This window comes from Tetrao urogallus (genome assembly GCF_951394365.1).
Source record: "Tetrao urogallus genome assembly, chromosome: 19".
In the NCBI taxonomy this organism is placed as follows: Eukaryota; Metazoa; Chordata; class Aves; order Galliformes; family Phasianidae; genus Tetrao; species Tetrao urogallus.
Genome location: NC_136832.1, coordinates 2491479 through 2507397, shown reverse-complemented (window position 1 = coordinate 2507397; position 15919 = coordinate 2491479). Strand labels below are relative to the sequence as shown.

General features: G+C 45.4%; 1 protein-coding gene across 2 annotated transcripts in view; it reads right to left on the bottom strand.

The window, feature by feature from the left end:
- LOC306953785 (voltage-dependent N-type calcium channel subunit alpha-1B-like) overlaps positions 1–15919 on the bottom strand; it is a gene marked incomplete at both ends in the record, with an annotated part of 257528 nt that overhangs the window by 112102 nt on the left and 129507 nt on the right. The window contains 4 exons of one of the 2 annotated variants that reach the window (XM_079544765.1): positions 2080–2169; positions 4320–4394; positions 5067–5123; positions 13291–13406. In XM_079544765.1, the coding sequence (XP_079400891.1) occupies positions 2080–2169; positions 4320–4394; positions 5067–5123; positions 13291–13406 (338 nt within the window). The remainder of the gene's footprint in view (positions 1–2079; positions 2170–4319; positions 4395–5066; positions 5124–13290; positions 13407–15919) is intronic. The other variant, XM_079544766.1, reaches the window with a different exon arrangement.

The window sequence follows — 15919 nt, the reverse complement described above, 5'->3', positions numbered from 1 at the left end:
ACCTGTCAGCATCTCTGCCCCTCTGGTCTGCATCACCTTGCACTCAGTAATTGCACTGTTAGTTCCTCCACAGTCCTTGTGCTCTCATCAGCAAGACGCGACAGCACAAGGAAACCATCCAAAAAAATGATAAAAATCTTTGCTCAAAAACATATTCCTCATGCAAAATCACCCATATGATCTGTTTGTTTATGTTACGAAGCTTCAGTCTTTCCAGAGGCTGCAGAAGGATCTGCTTGCTTTATCCACTTCTTTTCTGACTTGTTCCGCAAATCGGAATCAAACCCGCTTTTCCCCAGTGGATGAACCGCTCGCAGGAGGTGGAAAACACTGCTGTTATTTTCCCTGCCATATGCTCCAGAGACAGTTCCCAGCTCTGCACCAGATTATGCACGAGCCCAGATGCTCTGTCATCCGCTGCCACCTGAAAGGCTGAACAGAGAGATCTGTTTGGATGGCATGGGTGCCCAGTGCCTGGAGGGACTTGGATGTGGCTGCAAAGATCTCATAACGGTTGCAGCCATCAACAAATGCTCCAGAAATGACCATTGCTTGTTATCCATGCAGGGATCCGAGCAGCTCGGAAAGAAAACAAAACAAAAATCACACACGGCTGCTGCAGTTTTGCCTTCCTTCATCAGCTTCTCTCATAAGATTGTCAGCAGTTTGGCCATAAAACCCCGTAGCAGTTCAGCAGAGGATGATGGTGTCAGGAACATGCAGAGCAATGCTCATTTACAGTGAGCAGGTCTTCGTTTAAACAGGAAAAAAAAAAAATCCGGCAGCAGCTGTGATCTTCTAAAAGGTTAATGCCAAATTTCCAAAGAGTATTTGAGGCACTCATGCTTGCAAGCATACATGGACATGTACTCTCAAGTGTACTGTTTGTGCTGCTACCCTCATGCATCCAGGATTTGCTGCTTCGTGGTATCTGGGGTGCCAAGACATTTCTTTGGAAGATAATGAGAACATCTGCTACTTCAGCAGCAAAACAAAATACAGACTCAAAGAACAGGGAGAGGAGTAAGCAAAACAACTCCAAAGCAGGCAGGGAGATGTCTCTCCAGCCAGCAAGGAAAAGCCACAACTGACAGATGCCCACAGAGCTCCCTTTCTCTGGAGTGCCAGGAGCTCCCACACAGACCCCCACTGGCCTTCCCTGGCAGTGCCTGAGTGGGACCTGGCTGCCCAATAATTTGCAGGACAAATAGGACCACAGGAGCCTGACACACTTGTGTTCTCTGGAACTGAAGCGTTTTGAGTAGGACAAGAGGTTTCGATAGAACAAGAGATAATGGCCTCAGGTTGCACCAGGAGAAGTTCAGGTTGGATACTAGGAAAGATTTCTTCTCAGAAAGGGTGGTAATGCATTGGCACAGGCTGCACAGGGAGGAGGTGGAGTCACCATCCTTGAAGATGTTCAAAAACCACGGAGATGTGGCACTGAGGGACGTGGTCAGTGGGCATGGTGAGGATGGACTTGGTGATCTTAGAGGTCATTTCCACCTCAATGATTCTATGATTCTATACCAAATTTGCAGCAGCAATGGCTGGCTACACAGGATGCCACCTTCTATACTAGAGGTGTGTGGGCAATCACGTATCTGTGCATCACCATATCTGCCTTTAGAAACTGGAAAACTCAACTACTAAGGCAAGAATGAGGAGTCGAGGGTCCCTTCCAGCATTTCCCAGTGCCCATTCCTCTTGGCAAATCCACACACTGCTCTGTAGTGGCAGATGTGAGTAAATGCCTGTCCACTTCCTGTCCTCCTCACAACAGCTGAGGCTTAGCGGGAGCGTTTGACATATTTGGGTTTCATTAGCATAAATGAGTGCGTTCCAAGCAGAACCGTGGGGTGCCCAGCAGAGTGTGGTATCTCCAGGCATTTGGGCTCTGTTGGAGGTGCAGCATGCAATAGCATGGCAGCAATGGGAGTGGGTGAAGCTGCAGTGCTTTTGGCTTTGGTAAACTGAGTGATTTCCCTTTCGGAGCAAAAGAGCCGCTCGGAAGAAACGGGACATGAACGTGTTTTAGTTGAAGGTCTCAACCTGGGGGAATGCGAAGCCAGTACTCACCAACGGAGCAAATGTCTGTGAAATGGTCCTCACCTTCTTCAGCATGAATCAGGTCGTTTTTGCTCTTCTTTATTGCGGCTCTTTTCAACACTGTGTACAAATTAAAGAGAAAATGCCCTGTGAGCTTTCAGAGCGGGTTCTCTCTCCCCCTCCCTTCTCTCTCTCCGTAGCCAGCACTTACTGCCCAACACCAGCTTCAAGCTCTCACACAAGGGCAAGCTGGAGCAAATTGGCCAACCCACAGCCTTGCAGGGCCTCTGCATGCCTCGATGCAGGGCAGTTCTTCACTTAACCTTCTAGATCCTGAAGGCTTGCCAGGCACAGTTCTGCATGCTTACACAGAAGCAAGAGGATGGGGGGGGAGGGGGTCACTGCAGCTGCTGGACCTTTTAACGCAGCAGAAAGGCTGGGCAGGGTCACTGAAACTCCCTGAGCCCCCGTGGGTCATGAGATGAGTGCTTCCATCCATTAAAAACATTAATGCTGTTTACAGTGTGCACCATTAAGAAGTTAGCATTTACAGGGCTTGGGTACAGCTTACCGCAGAGCGATGCCTTAAGCAGCGAAAACACTATGGTGAAAGCAACTGCTGCAAATCAGTGCACGCACTCTTAATAGCACCCACTGCACAACCCCTTCCCTCTGGGAACATCCTAGCTCTTTGAGAACACATTTTGTTCAACTGCATCTTTTATCGGGAGGGTAAACATCACTGCATCGGTTTACATGAAGGAAGGAGAACCGCAGCCTGAGGCTGGGAGAGGTCTGCACTGCTCACCCAGCACACACGGGGAAATGCAGGATGCTGGGCCCGCCACCACCTACCTGCAAACCTCGAGAACTAGCAGAGAAAAAATACGTCGACACAGTTTTGTCACAGCTTCAAGACATACAGGAACTAAGCACCGCTTGCTATCAGCAGTAAGACACCCCACGGTGTGGTGATACAGACTGGTCAGGAGGCACACACAGCAAGCCCACGCACTCCACAGCGACTGACATGGGGGTGGGTTCGTACAAGAAGACTCTCTCACCCTACACCAATTTCCCTGCCTTGCAAATGGATTCCTTCCTTCACAAATTAGTGCTCATGTCACCTCGAGGGAGCCCCCAGAACACCTCCCAGGTTCAGAGGCTTGAAGAACAGAGAATGCTCTCCACCCCTGCTGTAACCTGGATTTCATTTTTACAGATAACTTCTTCTGTTATTTCCTTCCCCACCCAGCAGTAGGGCTGGATCCTCAGTCCCAGCAACACACCAGCCTTAGCCTCCTTCAGGCTGCATCTCTGCCAGTAAATTCCAGTGTGTCCAGGGCCATCCCAGCAGTGGAACATAACCAACCCTGGCAGTAAAAGTTTTACAGCACTCATTGGCATGAAATGAACACCACCTCCTTTACCTTCTTTCCTCCCCCCCCCAAAAAAATTCTAAATTTAGCAATTGGAGTATAGAATTGTGGAATGCCTTGGATTGCAAGGAACCTCAATGATCATCTAGGCCCAACGTCCCTGCTGCGGGCAGGGTTGCCAACCAACAGATCAGGCTCCAGATCAGGCTGCCAAGGTCTCCATCCAGCCTGGCCTTCAACAGTTCCAGGGATGGGTCCATCCACATCCTCTCTGGGCACCCTGTGCCAGCACCTCATCACCTTCTGTGACAAACTTCCCCTTGGCATCTAATCTACATCTCCCCTTCTTCATTTTAAAACCATTCCCCATCTCTACAGATACTTTGGATGCAACATTCCCATGTTGGAGGCTGAGACGATTTACTAGCAGAGAGGTGGGCTGCTCCATATCAGTTGCCCTCAAGGCAGGGAAGATGGGCTTAAGCTTACCAGCAGGGATGAAACCTTGGTGCATCTCTGAATTCTATGGCCTGCACCCACCTCTAGTTTGCTTACAGCACTCAACTCTTCGGCTCTTCCAGACGCTCATTGCAGCTCAAGACCACAAACCCTGGCTATACCCATACACCACCGCACACACTCACACACACACACAGAAAGATTTGCCAAGTGCACCTCAGCCCTGACCTCCTTCCAGCCCCAGGTCCTCCCGAGCACAGGTCACACAGCCAAGCCAGCGGCCGGGCATGGATTGCACCGGGAGCCACCGAGCTCAGAGCAAGGAACCAAAGCAGGTGGGAAGCATCACTGGTGACCTGGACGCTCGGGGCGAGGGGGATGCGCTGCCCCACTTGTGCCACCTGAGCCCCTGATGATTTGCAATCCACTCACTGTTGTAGCTGCTGCCGCTGCTAGTCTCTGCCGGTGCCGTGCCTTGTTGAATCGGCCCTTCCGAGGCGGCCCTCCCTGACAGTGAATGGGAGGAGAAAAAAAAAGAGGGGGGAAAGGGAGGGGAAGGGAAAGGAGGAGACATGGGAGGACGAAAGATGGTCAGAAAAGGGAGAGGGAAGAGTCTTTAACTGAACTTTGACTGTCGCACCCTAAGAGCTCATCGGTCTCGAGGCACAGGGAGAGCGATCCCCGCATCCTCGCTGCACTGTGTCCAAAGCTCCAGCCGGCCCGACAGCTAGGGTCGCACGTCGGAAGATAGGATCACCACACCCTGTTATGTCTTACTGCTTACAAGTAACAGGGGTCTTAGTCTCTTTGTCACATCCGTTGGAAACCTTGGTTCAGAGCCCTGCCTTCTCTCAGTCAGTGCATTTCTCTCCTGGCATCGCCCTGCAGCCTATCCCCAGGCACAGCCGCCCCCACCGCACTGTGGGCCCCCAGGCAGTGCAGGGACCAACTGACCCCAAGGGCAGATCCCCATCCCAGATTTGGTGTCACATAACTGCTCATCATCCACCTTCGACCTCAGAAAGGCCTGGGAAAAGGGACTCTTTAGCCCAACTTATTCCAAGTGCATGCAAGAGCGTGTTCCTCACACCCTTCTGGTTGCAGCAGAAAGCCATGTCAGCATACAGCAGGTGAATCTCTCGTGTTGCGGGAGGAAAACCACACAGCAAAACGACCTACCGTCCAGAGGAGATTTCTCTTCTGCGTTCTTGTCTTCCTCAGCCAGCATGACTTCCTCTGCAAGGAGAAAAAAAGCCAGGCTCAACCTCAGATTTATCACATCCCCACTCTAAAAACAGATGAGCTGGATGCAGCAGACCTCCGTCTCAGCTGCCACCAGCCTTATCCCATTGTATTACCCAGTTACACCAAGCCTGTAGAGGAAGGATGGTTCACAGAGCTGTTTTTCTTACCCTGTGCCCTTCTTGCATAGGGAAGAACCTACACTACCTACAGCATTCCTCCATGATCTTCACAGTGAGGCAGTTTCTTCACCAAGCTACCACACACAAGGGATTTCTGCAGAGCACGAACACTTTTCCAGCCCCAAGAAAAGCCAAAGCAGGTCCCTCTTGCCCATACATACTGGAGACTCCAAGGAGTGAAAGATATTCTATGGCCATTACCACACTTACGTCTCCATCAATAAGACCAGGACTTAACCTGGAGGGAAGAGATCCACGTCTCATGGCACAAGGCAATACAAGTGGGGCTGTGCCACATTGCAGGGGACAAAAGTCACCAAACAGCCATCGGATCAAATATTTGTCCAAATAAAACCAATGGCAAGGCTGCCACAGCAGAGTTCAGGCTAGCACAGCTCAAAGCACAACACATGTGAGATGCCACCAGTGACTTTCCATTCCTGTAACAGTCTCCAAAATATGAGTTTGTACTTTCCTACACTACAAGAATTCGAAGAGCACTGGAAAAAAAAAAGGGAAAAAAAAACCCACCACCCCTCAATCAGAAATGACTCATTTCTATCCGCGTGAGAACGACCAAATTTCCCAAGGTTTCACAATGCAAATGTCATCGCCCAAGTCAGTTTGCAGCACACACCACACACTGCACCAACACTTGAAACCTCACAGTTCAGATGGTCTGAACTACAGATTTTAGCTTGCTGCTGTGCAATTATGTAAGGGTTTTCTAAAGGATGATCTGAAATGTACAAAATATTGAATTGGCAGCTGGTGAACTGCATACTTCCTCCTATTATTAAAAATGACAAATTCCACCATGTTTGGCAGAGATGTAATTTAGGATCCTACTAAGAGATCTGACACTGCGTTCCTACAAAACTTTACTCAAAACCCCATTTAAACCAGCCTAGATGGAAGGCTAACTACAGAAATAACAGCAAACCACAGCCAAACATCAAAGTGTGAAGCTAAAAGAGCTGTCTGGAGGAATACTGGAGGGATCAGCACTACCACACAAGTCTTATATAACCTCTTTATTAATCATCTGGGGGAGAAAGAGAATGAATGATACATTAATAAGACAGCAAATTGAGACGGCTGGAAAATAATTTTAAGGACTTGGGGAGACAAGAAACCTAAGCAGAGGAGAACCAAACAAAATGCAAACTAATGCACCAGTGACACAGGAGAGGGAAGGGAATCAGTGGTGCTGGGAGAGGGTTAAAAACATCAACTGAGCTGTAAATCTGCACTTTAAAAGGCATGAAATCATTAAAAAGAAAAAAAAGAAAACAATATAACTTGTTTTTTTTTTTCTGGAAAATTCCTTGGTTGGGTTGGACAGCGGAAATGGGTTTGTTTTTAGATGGCTCAAGAACCTTCTCTCTCAAAGCTCAAAATCAGAAGGTACTTCTGTAGCCTTGCCTAGGGAAAAGCTGCAGTGGCGTTCTGGGGTTAATAATACAGAAAGAGTTAAACAGCATTAATGACAATTAATAGCAAACATGGTTGCCTTAAAACAGAAGGGAGGCTTAGATAAGATGGCCCCTTCCCAAAGGCAGCCAGACAAAGGGTCTGCAAATGGGATGGACAAACACAAGCTATGCTGTGGGACTGCTGGGAGCAGATGCACGGCCATGCAGGTGGTGAGCAATAAAAGTAATGAGCTAGCAAAGGGCAGCAGGTAGGCAGCTTCTCCTTAGGAGCCACACCAGATAAGGGCAGTGCAGGAGGTGCCTTCGTAAGGAAGATCTCAGCCAGACCTGGCATGCTTGCTGGTCAGTGCTTTGAGAGTCGCTGGCTTCCATCACATCATGTTAACAGTTATTTCCTGTGCTGCAGTAAAGAAAGAGCCTGTTGCTTAGGTGGAGACTCAATACTGCACCAGAATGGCACATACCAGTGGGACCTGAGAATTTGCAAGTAACAGTTTGACATCAGTATATTTCCACCTACGAAATACAGAGTCCTGAGATAACTCTGCAGACCAGATGAGCCCTTATCTCAAATCCAAGGCCATGATTTGATCCCTGACCTATCTCCCTCTACAGACATTCCTCATCCAAGGCTAAGCTCTGCTGTCACTTTAAAATAACCAAAGACTCCATCTCATCTATGCATTGCCTCAAGCCCGACTCCTCCATTCTCATTCCTCCACAGTCACTCCCATCTGTTTTACATCCACCAGGAACTGCAAGATCACATCCACCCCAGTGGGGCTTTAAGAGGTTTCAAAACCTGCTAATAAGACAATTCAGCAGAAAGAAATGACATTGTTACTGGGATTTTTTTTTAAACCAGGGAGCATCCTTAGCAGACGCTCAGAAGTCGCATTGCCTTTAGTCATCACGGTAATAGAGACTGGCAGAAGATAATTAGGGAGCCTGAAAAACCTCCAAAGAACAGTTCCTCTACGTTAAAAGACATATTCAACAAAGACACAGTATTGTATCAGCAACTTCTAGCCTCCAAACAAAGGCATGGGATCTTCACTAGGAAATCAGAGCAAGGAGTGTCTCGGCTGTGAGATTCATTGCTGGTCATTAAGCACTGACAATGCTCAGCACATCGACGGACTGGGAATCAAGGCAGGCATCCTGTACTGAAGAAGGGAAGGGAAGTGAATTTAACTAGTGAAGCTTGAAATATGTTAAGTAGATAAAGCAAATAAAATGCATCTCTTAGAAGAAGGCCCCATGCTTTCACCCTAATTATTGAACCCTAATTTGTCTTTCTAGTAACTATCCTCTCTGGGCATCTCACAGGTGTTGCTGACAGTTTTCGTGGATATAAGGTTACTTTTCCCAGCTGTATCAAGGGCTTGTTGCTCTGCTTCTTCTACAGAAAGCTGAAACCCGAGGCTTGCAAAGCTTTGTTGTGTCAGGAAATGGCCTGGGTTGATGGCAGTCACAAACACGGGTAGCTGGTTGGACCCAATGTTCTTAGCTGTCTTTCCAACCCTAACCATTCCACGTTACAGTGAGCCAAAAGAGAGAACTGCAACCCATTCACAAAGCCTGCTTACTCCAGAACAAAAGAAAAGCTCAGGATCAGTGCTGTGTGAAAGAGATGGACTGGCAAAAAATTAAAACACAGAAGACAGGCGACTTTCTGAACAGAAAGGCTTTGAGTCCCTGAGCAGTGTGTTTTCAAAATGATGCATGTCCTTGTAAGATAAGAGAAACACCTTCAAAAGAATATTTGTGGACCTATAAGCTCTTTATTCCATGCAGAGAACCCAGTTCTCTGCTCTCCCATAGAAAGGCAGTATGACAGCCTCACAGCTGCTACAGTTTCAAGGAGTTTAACTGAAAAAGCAGGGGTGGCAAAATCATTTGCATGGATTACATTGCTCGACTTCACCGTGTTTTGATTCCTCTGAAAGGCACAATTTCAAACTGACTTCCTATTGCTTCTGCACAGAGTCAAAAGAATACATAAAACAAAAAGCACAAGGAGCAACCCTGTCCTAACAAGCAGCAGGTGGGACAGGACAGGGCTGCTGACCACCAGTAAGACTTTATTTGATATTGGTTGGACTGGAAAAGTGCCATTTTATGAGAATGGTGCACCTGTGCCTGGAGGAGAGGTGGTGGTAAGCATTGCTTTTTGCAGCTCTGTCAGCTGATTGCCAGCATTGAGAATCACAGAATTGCTCAGTTTGGAAAAGACTCTCAAGACTGTCTAGTCCAAACTCATCTCAACCATGCTACCCTAACAACCCTCTGCTAAGTCATGTCCCTGAGCACCACATCCAGATGGTTTTTAAACACATTCAGAAGGGAAGAGTTGGTCTGTTTAAAGGATTTGCTAAAAACAGAAAACTGACTTCTTCTGTTGACATTCAAGTTAGGACTACTGGTCCATTTCCAATTGATCCACACCTTTTGCTTCTAAGTAATACATACAGTCAAAATGTATGGGTTTGACATGGCAATTACTGCATGAGTTACTGGCCTAAATTCTGTGATAAGCAAGAAATTCCTATTCGACCATGGCTTCTGGCCTGAAATTCACAGCAATGGGCATCTGACTGCTTTGAAGACACTGCCAGGTTTGTAAGACATGTAGTGCAACGGGACATTTTTTCACAACATCCCCAAAAGGACTCCACTGAGTTACAATTTCCCCCAGAGGGTGGTGAGGCACTGGAACAGGCTGCCCAAGGAGGCTGTGGATGCCCCATCCCTGCAGGCATTCAAGGCCAGGCTGGATGTGGCTCTGGGCAGCCTGGGCTGCTGGTTGGTGACCTGCACACAGCAGGGGTTGGAACTGATGAGCACTGTGCTCCTTTGCAACCCAGGCCATGCTGTGACTATTTTCCATATTTGATCTTTTCTCTTGGCCTCATGACAAACACATATGGGCACTGTACATGAAATCTCCTGTTATTTCACTTTAAAGATATCTGAACTCTCCTGAACATCCCACGTCTTCATTCTTCAACGCACACATGAGAAGTAGATGAAGCAACAGCTTCATCAACGATCTTTGTTTGATCCTATTTCAAGAAAGTAAATCCAACTTCTAAGGGAACTGATTGGACATTGGGTTGCATTTTTCTTTTAAGTCACACATGTCTAAATTCAGCACTGCATTAGCTGTTACAATTCTTCCCTTTGTTCCCAGCCCTTCAGTAAATAAAGAAGGGATTCGTTAAGCACTCCATCAATTAAGGCTTCCTGTATTAAGCATAAGAAGTAGTCACACATTAAGGATGCCATTGTTTAAAACACCTTTGTAGAGATTCCTCAAGCAGATTCACTGCTGATTATGTTAAACAATCCTCATCTAAAATAGCCTAAGCTACAACTGCTTCAGTTTCAAGTACAGCTGTACTTCTGGTGATTAATCAAGTACTGAGCTGGCACCAAAATGTTTCAGCTGTGCCAAAGTACCTCCTTGAAAACTTTACAGGTATTATTTATTAATATCATCTTCCTTTTTAGGGCCTGATTTCAACACTGGAAAAAAATCATAAAAAGTACTCCTAGAAAAAAGGGCAGATGCATGGATGACAGTCATCAAACGTCCAGGCTGCTAAGGAGTTTCATTCTTACAACATCAGTGTCTACTAAGATAACTCATCAGGCCAAGTCCAGAACATGATCGAGTCACATAGCATTTAAGAAGTAGAAAACAAAGACCCATTGTTTTCTTCAGGTGTACAACAGACTGCAATCTCAGGATAAAAAGGATTTAATGGTAGCAACCTCCAGAGTTTATCAGAATCACCTGTTTGATGCAACGCGTGCAGCAAGAGGTAACAAAATTTTATTCACTTTCCAAGTAAAGATGACTCTAAGAAACATTAAAAGTGACTCAAAAGTGGTCAATAAACGATGAGCAGAATGCCAAATCAAAATCACTGCTGACAAACGGGAGGTAGCATGCAGATGGAGGAATATTTCAGTCATTCAAATACTTCCCTTGGTACTAAATGAGTTACAGCTGAGAACCTGAGCATGACGGAGAACAAGGAAGCCTCCCTTCCAGCTCCAGGATATGAAAACTGTTACAGAGCAAAGTCAACCAGGTTAAGACTCCCCTTAAGATGCTGGAACACAGCTTTCCATTCTTCCTACCTTGCATCAAAAATAAATGAGAAAAAAAACGAACAAACAAAATGCTCAGAGATAGATACTATAAATATTAGAAGCCTGGAGAGCCTTCCATGGGAAGGGAAGAAATGAGCAGATTGGCTCTGCACGCTTTACAGCAGAAAAAAATAAGGTGAAACAAGGTAGAAACGCAGCAGAAAAAGAGGAGTAATAAAAAGAAATATACTGCTGTGCAGAAAGACAGCACATGTAAAATTAAGGAAGAAAATATTTTATCTTCATTCAAACCAACTATAAATGTGTGGAAGTCCTTGCTGCAGGATTCTCTGAAGTCAAGGATGCTAAAAGGATTTAAAAATAATCAGATATTTACGTGATTAAGAAATAAAAACCTCCACAGTTCTATTAGAGTAGGACATCAAGACCTTCTGCTCTTCCATTTATGCAAATATTTTGTAACACATCTATGAGTTGTTTCTGCTTTTCCTGCAAAGCAATCTGGTTTTGCTTTGGCCATTGGCCCACAGTGAGGACAAGGAGTCAGGTTTGGAAATTCCTGATGCACAGCATCATAGCTGAAATCCCAACCTCAAAAACAACAGAAATGGGAAATCCCAATTGGTTGCACAGTTCCACATTTCAGTGCCTGAATTCCAAACACTTGGTTCTCTCTTTGATCTAGCCTTCATTCTATATTTTGTACTTAAAGATTTACTGGCATTAAGTTGATTTTTATTATTGTTATTATTCAGCTGTACTAGAAAGCCTTTTTATATTCCTATCATATTTTCAACAGTGCCTTGACAGGACGATTTTATTATTCCCTAATTCAGCTCGTTTGCATACACTGCTTGTTCTGTAAGACCTTCTGAACCTCATGTTATTAAACAACAAAAAAAAAAAGGTATTTTAGAGCAACTTCACTGTATATTCATGTGGCATTTATGCAGAACTGGCAACACAGAAATCAAAAAGCCAGCTGTTCCCACAGGGACTCAGTGCTTGGAGCAGAGTAGCTGCGTTTCATAACTTCTCCACCTCAACTTTCAGACCTCGAGGTTCAGCTAACAGCCCCCTCATAGTGGACTGTCTCCAGACTGAAACAAAGCAACGCACATCCATGCAAAAAAACCCTGATTTTTATCATGTTAATGGAGAAATTGGGTTTTAGAGTCCAAGAAAAGACAAAATCCTTAAAAGCAAGATGGCAGCAGACTCAAGGCAGAACCACAGCACTCTGCTCCAGCTAACCAATAAACCATTAATCAATCTGAATTTGGGCTAGCAAACCAGCTGCAAATAAATGAGAAAAGAAGTTCCAAATTGAAAATAAAGCAAATGGTCCTTTGTTTTTCAATCCTACGGTCACAAAATTAAGGGGAGATAAAGTGTGGTTGCTTAATTGAGGGCAGTTGCTGTTGAGCAGGCACAGTGATAAAAGTCAATACAATTGGCACTCAGTTGTCACTGGGGAATAATGGGTTCAAAGCCACCATACAGTTCAGAGCAGAGACAGAGCAGCAGCCCACAGATTTGTCAACACATCACATGCCAGTTCTGCCACTGGCTCATCAACTGGCGTCCAGCAAGTCACCACACAGTACTGGGCCTCAGTTTCCCTAGTCGCAGTGGGCAGGGATTAAGTTGACCTGCCTACAAACGTGCCTGAAAATCTATTTGTGAAGCCACCACTTCTTTTTCTCTCCATCATTTTATTAAAAGGCATTTTCACTTCACTCCATTGTTTCAGCTTCGCAGAAATACAAGCGCGGAAGCGAACGTTAATGAATTGCACCGAGGTTATGTCAATATATATCAGAAGGATTACTGGTAATCTTTACAGTCCAATAATTAAAAAAAAAGAAAAAGAAAACACGCTCTTTTTTTTTTTTTTTTTTTGGTTAAATCAAAGTATTTAGGTCTTTGTTAAAGTTAATCACTGCTTGCAATAAAGCGTTATGTTCAGTTATAATCGTTATAAAGCAATGTTAATGTGTGCTGGGGTAAGTTTAATGAAAGTAGCTCATAAAAGTGACATTGCAGTGTATTTTGCCATCATAGCAACAGAGGCTTATGAAATAGCTGCAGTGGAAAGTAAATAAAATATAAATGAGTCATGTAAGGCAACAATTTCGCCACAGTGGAAGCTCAGCACCATATTGCTTTTTGTTTTGTGCTGTTTTAAGACAATTAATGCCTTAATGTTTTGCTCTCAGCAATAAACTTAGACCAAGCTCTTTATCTGTGCTTAACCAACCTGGGGTCATCCACAGTAACTTCAGTGTGACACCTTAACAAAACCAGTAATGGGCCATGCTCAGTCTTGGATGGTCAGATGCACTAAGGACAGATCCTTAACCTCATCAAACTCTACATGCCACACACCTTACTGAACCAACATCAGCTGTCTCTACTTACCTGCTTTGAAGATCCACTCCAAATATCCATTTAGCTCCCGTTCTATTTGCTGTTGCCTACGGAGTTTCAGGAAAGCTCGACGGTTTTCTACCCTCTCTCGTTCTTTGGCAAATTCACTACAGAGAGAGAAGAATGAGAAAGTACATCACACAAGGTCAGGGAAGACATGCAGCTTCTCCTTCATTTTTGACAATAACTTCACAAAGACTGAAAGCAACAGCAAGAAGAAACCACAGCACACTACGCATCAACGTCCAACAAGCTACCACTTTGATTCCACTGGAAGCAGAATATTTGTCACAGAAGCACCAGCAACCTTTGAGTTTTTGAAGAGATCTGCTGTTCCCAGTTGGCTTTCCTCGGAGTTTTCCCAGGCTTAAGCCAGCTTTGACAAACAAGTCCAACGACAGCTGTAGGTGAGGTTGGGTATTCTGGAGTAAGGAGAAATACCCCAGATGCTCTAGGTTGAGGGTAACAGTGATCTCATTTTGCTGAAGTCATATGGAAAGCACCAAATCGCCTCAATGGGACTATATAAGGCAGTGGGTCAGGAAGTAAACAAATAATGCAGGCTGGAAAAAGAGAAAAAAGACACTCCACCAGAGCCAAAACCTTGTCCTACAGCCTACTTTGAAATGATGCTAAGGCAGCAGTGCAGCCACCACTCCCACACACTCACAACGGGGCTTTCTCCAGACTAATCTCTACCACCTCTAAGGAGCACCTGATGCTCCAGCTGAGGTGACCTCTGCAGGCACATGTGCTCATCTACTGCTTATATGCTTCTGAAGCAGCCCCTACAATCCCCTGCTCTGAGCACACACCAGAGAGCAGCTACAGGAGTGAATCCCACAATAGTTTAACCTATATGGTTAACCTCAATGAAGTTTTGTCTCTCATATATACCAGTGCCCTACTCTTTGTCCCATTTAACAACACTGCTGTGTCCTTCCCTGCAAGCCTTACTTAATTTTGCTCTTTGCTGAAGTCTCCCCTCGTCACCTATTTGTTATCCACAAACACTTTTCAGTTAGAATCTAACAAGGAACAGGAGATGGGAGGAAGGAGGAAGAATGGAGAACAAGGAACTGCAAGTGCCAAAGCCAGCTTCACATTCACAGCCTACATTTCAGCCTTCAAAGCTGACGCTTCTGCTTAATTTGGCAGGACTGACCCAAGGAGAAGGGGACTGCAGGAGAACTCGGCTCAGCACTGCAGCACACATCTCTACAGCCATGATGTGAGAGCTGCAATGAGCCACGATGTGATCCTCATTCCCCTCTCCTGAGCCCCTAGGCAGAGCCATCAGTGAAATGGAGGAAGCTGAAACATCACTCTGCACTGACAGCTAGCTGCTCCTCAGCATTCAGCACATCTGCCTGGGGACTCGGGTACCTGCACGCGACAGCTGGGATGCCCATTTTCTCCCTCTTCCTTTCTAATGCTCTCATTTCTGGTTCAGCACCCACTGGTGAGGGCCACGGACCTCCTCCTGAGTGCTGCTCCTCAGGGGTTGGTACTGGGACTGGCACTGCTGGGAAAGCAGATCTCAAGAGATGACCCAAACACGTCGGGTTTCACTGACTGTCTTCTGAGCACAGCAGAGCTCTAGCAGGTTGAAGACTGGAGAGTCATGATGGCATGGTCTTCCTAGTGGAGGAAAGCATCGTGGACCTTTCTCCTACCTCACGAGATTCAACTAAGCTGGAGTCTGTCGAAAGATTTTTTCTTTATGAAATGCGTTAATAAAAGCATGCTTCTCTCTCCTCCACTGCATTCATCATCATTCAGGAACGGAAATATTCCCCATCTGCAGTAACTGGAAAAAATCTCAGAATTTCTTTATGAGAGATTTTCGGCAAATTTTCTGAACGATTTCAAAGAAAAGGGGAACAAATAATAAAAATGGCATATTTCATCTAGAAATACTTAAGCTGAAGGTTTTCCGCCTGCTCCAACAGAAGCTCGGAAAACCCCATAGGAATGTTTCATAGCAGTAAATAAATCTACTTTTTTATCCAGCATAATTGCTATTTATGCCACTGACTTTAAAAAATGAAAAAATGTCTCAAATTTTCTTGGAAATCTTAGCAGAAAACAGGCTGCCTCCTGGACGTTCATGATAGCAGCTAATTCTGGAATGAAGAATATTAAATAACATTCATCCACTCTTATCCTTCCTAACAGCTACCGTGTACCCCAAGATGTCCCCTAGAACATTCCTCTTTCAGCACTGCCTGGATGGGCGTTAGGAGGTGGAAAGTTGGAAAGGTTGGCACTCCTACACACAGCACAGCATCAGGAGACACTGCTTAGGATGAAGATGAGATCTGCCTGGATAGATGACTAGAGTGCATTTTAGTTAAAACATGACAGTTGCAAACAACTGATCCTACAGAGACAGCCGGAGTAGACATGAACGTAAGGGCATTCATCATGGAAACCATATGCCATCCCAGCCAAGCTCAATGTGTCACATTTTTCTCCTAAAGAATGGTCGGTGCTTAAAATCGCCAGGAAAATGAATGATTGTTACTTGTCACATTGGTGGGAGGAAGAGTGAAATCGATCATGATGTAAATATGCACTGGAATGGGCACTTCAGGGAAACTCGAGAGTTTCCCAGTCA